This window comes from Scyliorhinus torazame, chromosome 25 (genome assembly GCF_047496885.1).
Source record: "Scyliorhinus torazame isolate Kashiwa2021f chromosome 25, sScyTor2.1, whole genome shotgun sequence".
NCBI lineage: Eukaryota > Metazoa > Chordata > Chondrichthyes > Carcharhiniformes > Scyliorhinidae > Scyliorhinus > Scyliorhinus torazame.
The window spans coordinates 34,891,289-34,898,283 of NC_092731.1; the positions used below are offsets into that span (position 1 = coordinate 34,891,289).

The 6,995-nt window shown below is 48.0% G+C and overlaps 1 protein-coding gene across 4 annotated transcripts in view; it reads right to left on the reverse strand.

Annotated features, from left to right (window-relative positions):
- The window catches only part of LOC140402478 (transmembrane protein 87B), a 45,162-nt gene extending 39,718 nt beyond the window's left edge, over nt 1-5,444 (reverse strand). For 3 of the 4 annotated variants that reach the window (XM_072490297.1, XM_072490298.1, XM_072490294.1), the window contains exons 1-3: nt 5,303-5,444; nt 4,723-4,814; nt 2,876-3,004 (exon numbers count right to left, since the gene is read on the reverse strand). In XM_072490297.1, the coding sequence (XP_072346398.1) occupies nt 2,876-3,004; nt 4,723-4,814; nt 5,303-5,444 (363 nt within the window). The remainder of the gene's footprint in view (nt 1-2,875; nt 3,005-4,722; nt 4,815-5,302) is intronic. The other variant, XM_072490296.1, reaches the window with a different exon arrangement.
- Between the last annotated feature and the right edge of the window lie 1,551 nt (nt 5,445-6,995).

Consider the following 6,995-nt stretch of genomic DNA (forward strand, 5'->3'; position numbering starts at 1 on the left):
CACCCTATTAAACGTTGTGGGTCAGGTGAACTCCATGAATAAACTCTGGCCCGTAACAATATTAGTTAAAAAAAACAATCACAGCTGGGAGGAGGAATGATAAGCTGGAACGGTCACCAACTGAGGCCATATTGGTTTAGCTCACTTGGTTAGACAGCTGGGTCGCGATGCAGAGCGAGGCCAACAGCGTGGGTTCAATTCCCGCACCGGCTGAGATTATTCAACCAGTCTTCTCAACCTTGCCCCTCGCCTGAGGTGTGGTGATCCTCTGGTTAAATCACCACCAGTCAGCTCTCCCCCTCAAAGGGGAAAGCAGCCTGTGGCCACCTGGGACTCTGGCCACTCTACCGTTACTGGTTGAACATAGGACCATAAAATGGACAACCACGGTGCAGGATATGATAGCACGGACCCACAAATGGTAGGAGGGAGATAGAATGGAAAAAGTAAGTTGGCAGGTTACTGACAAGGTAGTACAGCAAATCCCTGCTTAGCATTGAAAGGGGCTGGTTTAGCACGGGGCTAAATCGCTGGCTTTGAAAGCAGACCAAGGCAGGCCAGCAGCACGGTTCAATTCCCGTACCAGCCTCCCCGAACAGGCACCGGAATGTGGAGACTAGGGGCTTTTCACAGTAACATCATTTGAAGCCTACTTGTGACAATAAGCGATTTTCATTTCAATCAACTAATGACCTCCTGCCTTCGCTTCAACAACAAAATAGGGATAATATATCCATTTAACATCGTGAGCTGCACTATAACTTCCTGTGGCCTGCGTGCACACGTGATGTTTTACCCAGTGCTGCCACGCCCACCCTCTGTCCAGACGTTCACCGCTGCAGCTCCTCCCACTGCCTATGTAGGGTTCTCTATTGGAGGGTCATTACGGTAGCACAGTGGTCAGCACTGTTGCTTCACAGCGCCAGGGTCCCAGGCTCGATTCCCGGCTTGGGTCACAGTCTGCGCGTTCTCCCCGTGTCTGTGTGGGTTTCCTCCGGGTGCTCCGGTTTCCTCCCGCAAGTCCCGAAAGACGCGCTGTTAGGTAATTTGGACATTCTGAATTCTCCCTCCGTGTACCCGAACAGGCGCCGGAGTGTGGCGACCAGGGGCTTTTCACAGTAACATCTTTGCAGTGTTCATGTCAGCTTACTCGTGACAATAAAGAACATTATCGAAAGGGCTCCTTCTGCTGCAGGGATTCTATGGACTTCAGCTGCTAACTGCACCAACCAATGTCTGCCACCAGATGGAGCACGGTCAATCCCAAACCAGGCGAGTGCAACACTTGTCGAAACATTTACATAGACTGTATATCGCATTTTTATATTTAGCGATTTATTTTATTTTACAAGTTGGGAATGCATAATGCTGCTCATGTTACAGTATTTAAACCCGTATGCTGGTTTCCCGGGGTGAGAAATGCCAGAAGGAACCAGCGTTGTTTTTAATATTCATTCATATGGGATCCTCGCTCCACATAGTTACAATGTGCGGGAGGGGAACTAGAACAAGTAGTGAGGACTCACTGTAATAGTCAGATTTCAACCACCCTAATATTAACGTGGATAAAGTGGGGGATGGTTGGTACTTTAGGTGCCCATTTGCTGGGGTTAAGCGGCTGCAGGCGAAGATCTTACACGGGAGCCACCTGTCGTGTGACCGTTTAGCTCATGGCTACAGAGGGCACAAAATTCTTTAAAATACGGTGGGACAAATTTCCCAGCCGGTACGTCACAAGCCCAAACGATGGAAAGGGCAGCTCTAGATTTAGTTTTGCAAAAAAGCTGGGAACAGTAGGAGCGAACGTTGATGCAGCGATCACTCCCAGCTAAATGTAACAAGTATTTCTTCACTCCGAGGAAGGTGAAGCTGTGGAATTTTCCACCACAGAAGGCTGTGGAGGCCAAGACAATGAATACAGTGAAGACATTTTTTTTAAAAAAAAGATTAATGGCATCAAGGTGTGTGGGGAGAAAGCGGGAATATGGCATTGAGATCGAAGACCAACCATGACCGTATTGAATGGCAGGACAGGCTCGAAGGGCCAAACTGCCCACTGCTGCTCCAGTTTGTATACTTATGGGGTTTGGGTTTATTGCCCCGTGTACTGAGGTGCAGTGAAAAGTATTGTTCTGCTTGCAGTCCAGGCAGATCGTTCCATACATGAAAACATAGGATATACATAAATACACAATGTAAATACATAGACACAGGCATTGGGTGAAGCATTCAGAGTGCAGTACTACTCAGTAGAGAAGATGTGTGGAGAGATCAGTTCAGTTCACAAGAGGGTCACTCAGGAGTCTGGTAACAGCGGGGAAGAAGCCGTTTTTGAATCTGTCAGTGCGCGTTCTCAGACTTTTGTACCTCCTGCCCAATGAAAGAGGTTGGAAGAGAGAATAACCCAGGTGGGGAGGGATCTTTGATTATGCTGCCCGCTTTCCCAAGACAACGGGAGGTGTAGACAGAGTCAATGGATGGGAGGTGGGCTCACGCGATGGGCTGGGCCGTGTTCACGACTCTGTTTCTTAAAATGGACAAGGATCAAGAATAAATGTTTCAAATTGGAAATGTGGCCAACTTTACTGAGCCAAGATGTGAAGTGGTCTGGGAAACAGCTACTTGGAGGATCAATGTCAGAATCGTACCTTTCAAAAAGGGGGAATTGGATAAGCGCCTGAGGAGGAAGACACTGCAGGGCCACAGGGAGGGGGGCAGAGTTAGGGGTTAGCTTAGTCACTCCGAGTGCACTAGCACACTCACAATGGGCTGAATAGCCTCCGTCCGGGCATGCGGACATGCTCACCATTCAACAATAATAAATCCTCAGCTCATTCTAATACCTGGCCTGGATTTCCGATGGGAAATTGCTTACCGTCCCACTAATAGTGTTTTTCTGACACTCGAAGGAGTTGTAATGGTGCAGTATGTAATAACCACTTCCATCATCTTCACGCTCCTCTCTGGCAGAGGCAAAATACTTTGCTGCTGCTGCTCTCTCATCCTACAGGAGGAAAACAGGAATTATTACGGGGCATGTTGGGAATCATCTTTTTTTTTTAAAGTTACTTTGCGAAGATTGACAGGAGTCAGTTGCTTCCAGTCTTGCGTAAAACTTATTACAAATTACCAACAGCAATAATCTATAGCTCAGAGCATGTGGCTGTAATTACACACTGCACTGCATCAGAGTACGCCCCACGCTAAACTAGTCAACAATCTCTGCTGCGTAGCTCACACTCCACAAGTTTCCTCAGTGTAGGTGATCTCCCCAGAGGGGAGCACAGTGGTTAGCACTGCTGCCTCACAGCTCCAGGGACCCGGGTTCGATTCCGGCCTCGGGTGACTGTCTGTGTGGGGTTTGCACTTTCTCCCCGTGTCTGTGCGTGGGTTTCCTCCGGGTGCTCCGGTTTCCTCCCACAGTCCAAAGATGCGCAGGTTAGGTGGATTAGCCATGATCAATGCCCGGGTGAGGGAGTGGGCCTAGGCAGGGTGCTCTTTCAGAGGCTAGTTCAAGGTCAACCCCATTGCTGTGGGCCTGGAGTCACATGTAGGCCAGACCGGGTAAGGACGGCAGATTTCCTTCCCTGAAGGACATTAGTGAACGAGATGGGGTTTTATGACAATCTACAATAGTGGGGTTTTGTGGTCACCACTATAGACTTTTAATTCCAGATTTTTTTTTTTTTATTTATTTTTTTTTTTTTTTTAAATTGAATTCAAATTTCACCATCTGGATTTGAACCCAGGTCCCCAGCAGATATCCCAGAGTCTCTGGAATACCAGTCCATTGACAATGCCACTCAGCCACCATCTCTCCCTGCACAACAAGCTCCCACACACAGCATATGATACTGGCCAGGAATTATTTTTTAAAAGCGAGGTTGTTGGATACATGTTGACTCGGACTTTTCTTTCAAATAGTGCAAATGGGGTTTTTAAACAAAAGTCAGTGCTGACGTTGCATCTAAAAGCCAGAATCTCAAACGGTCTCCGGCTAAACTGGGACCCGAAAAAGAAAACGGATTCAAAGTAGCGGAGAATGAAAATTAGCCGTAGGGCGGCACTGCTGCCTCACAGCACCAGGGATCGATTCCAGCCTCGGGTGACTGGCTGTGCGGAGTCTGCACGTTCTCCCCGTGTGTGCGTGGGTTTCCTCCGGGTGCTCCGGTTCTCTCTCCCCCCCCCTCCACAGTCCAAAGATGTTCAGGTGAGGTGGTTTGGCCGTGCTAAACTGCCCCTTCGTGTCCAAAAGGATAGGCGGGGTTACTGGGATGAGGCAGGGGAGTGGGATTGGGTAGGGCGCTCTTTGAGGGTTGGTGCAGACTCGATGGGCCGAATGGCCTCCTTCAGCACTAGGGATTCAATGATATCAGGAAGCTTGAAGACAGAATTCAAGAAAAAGTTAGCTGCTGCAACGGGGAATTATTTTTTGCCTAGAGGGGAAATTGGGCTCTCTCTCATCTGTAATGATCTAATTTCCCATCAAATTTTTGTACGTTCCCTCTCACTCAAAGCACAAGTGCTTTTGAGGCAAAGCAAGAAATGTGTGGAAGGGAACACATGAGCACGTTGGGTTCTGATGGAGTAACTCGGTAACCGTTCCCTTGCATTTGCAGCATTTTCCATTTCTAATTCACAGCCAGTTTAAATGTCTTAATCACCGCGAGGTGGAATGCACAGCCCCGCGATTCAGAAAAACCCCAGGGCAGCATGACTTACACTCACTCCAGAATATTCATCATAGCAGTGAAAACTCCTCAGGTACCAAGCCAGGCTGAGGTTTACTCGCGAGTCACAATGCACCTGCGTCCCTGCAAAGCAAGAGAACAGTCATCGCTACCTGCCGCTGGGGAACAGTCATGGTCTCAAAACAATTGAATTCCACCCCCCCCCCCCTCTCCCCGCCCAGCTTCACAACTGGCACAGCATTCCTGGGCCTTGCTGGGAATGTCGTCGGGAGTCATGAATCAGAGCAAGAGCCCCAGAGAAAGACTGGCGGCTGATGCCTGCAAAAATTAAAACAAGGTCTCACCACCCTCTGCTCACAAGACAGTGGAGCCGCTTCCATTTTGAAAATGGGGGGGGGGGTTTGCTAGGGGTCACCATTCCCCCATCAATTTCAACAGCTTCGACAGAAGAGTCAACCCTCAGGTAGACGGAGGAAGGGTCTGCATCAAAGTCCGTGACAGCAGATTGGAACTCTGAGCACCAGGGACCACCCGAGTTGAGCCCAGGACACATCTACCCCCAGAAGCATTCACCAACCACCAACACTCAGGGTGGAAACCCAGCTACTCACAATTCAGGATAATGTAAGAGTTGTTAAACAATGTCTTCCGATGCAGAAATAGAGTCTGTGATTGATTCTGAAAAGAGATTAAACAATTGCAGCACATAAATACATAAGAGTGATACACAAGAGAAAGCCATTCTGCCCACATTTGGCCCATATCCCTCTATGCCCACCCTGCCCATGTAACTGTCGAACTTTGTTAAAGGGAAACATTGTACCCACCTCTATCACTGCCTCTGGCAGCCCGTTCCAGATGCTCACCACCCTCTGTGGGAAGAGATTTCCCCTCTGGTCTCTTCTGTATCTCTCCCCTCTCACCGTAAACCTATGCCCTCTAGTTCTAGACTCATCTACCTTCGTGAAAAGGTATTCCACAGGCTCATCACTCTCTGGGCGAAGACATTTCTCCTCATCTCTGTCCTAAATGGTCCACCCCGAATCCTCAGACTGTGACCCCTGGTTCTGGACACCCCCCCCCCCCCCCCCCCCCCACCATCAGAAACATCCTTCCTGCATCTACCCTGTCCAGACCCGTTAGAATTTTATAGGTTTCATGAGATCCTCCCCCAGTTATTACTGACTGACAGATTTCACAGGCTCCATGACCAAAATGGTCTCCTCTCATTTTAAGCTCTCAATGCTTAACCATAGGAATACTACAAATCTCAATGCTGAATGCTCAATACTACACACCTCACTGTGGAAATAATCTGCCATCTCTCAACTGTGCCAGAATGCAGAAGTAATGCTGCACAGTATGAATGTAGATGGACACAGATTGCACGGTTACTGATCTTTATTTTAGTGGTGAAGGTAAGAGGCGCTGACTGGCACCATCAGGAATTTTGAGCATTGACCGCAGAGGCGGACATCCTCCCTGAGAGTTGTCTAAAGGAAGCATCAGTCATTGAGGTTTTGCTACTACCGTTTGGAAACGGCTGAATTGCAGTTGCACTTTACATTGTGGGGAGAGAATTCACAGAAAATTTCCAAAAAATAGGACATAGAAGCAGCAGGAGGCCATTTGAGCCTGCTCCGCCATTCATTATGATCATGGCCGATCTTTTCCCCTGATCTGTACCTCCCTGTCTCTTTCTTTTTGTTCTGCTGGGGCTATTCTTTCTTTTTCCCTTCCTTCGTATTCAAGCTGCTTTAATTCTTTTTCATGCTCAAGCTGCTTGGTCTGTAATTGAATTCTTGCCATTTCCAATGATTCTGACTGTGTCTCAGGCAAATTTAAATGCTCAGCTACCTCCGCAATTACCTCTCCTTTTCGTATTTTGTCAGGTAATGTTAACTGCAATGTTTTTGCCAAATCTAAAAGCCGTTTTTTATATTCTTTTTCTAAGGTACTGCGTGTGACCTTCTCCAACCCCAAAAAATCTGAGCCTCTGAAAGAGCCATTGCCCACACCACTGTCCCCACTTAAACTGGAACACCCATACCTGAAAATATGCTCACCCCTCACTGTCTTCAAGTTCACGAAGCCAATCCAATCACAAAACATTGACCAATACCCTCATCGCCCCTCCCCCATATCCCTTTAGCCCCAAGAGCGATATCGAATTCCTTCTTGAAATTACACAATGTTTTGGCCTCAACTACTTTCTGTGGTCGTGAATTCCACAGATTCAACATTTCTCCTCGTCTCAGTCCAAAAAGATTTACCCCTTATCCTCAGACTGTGACCCCTCGATCT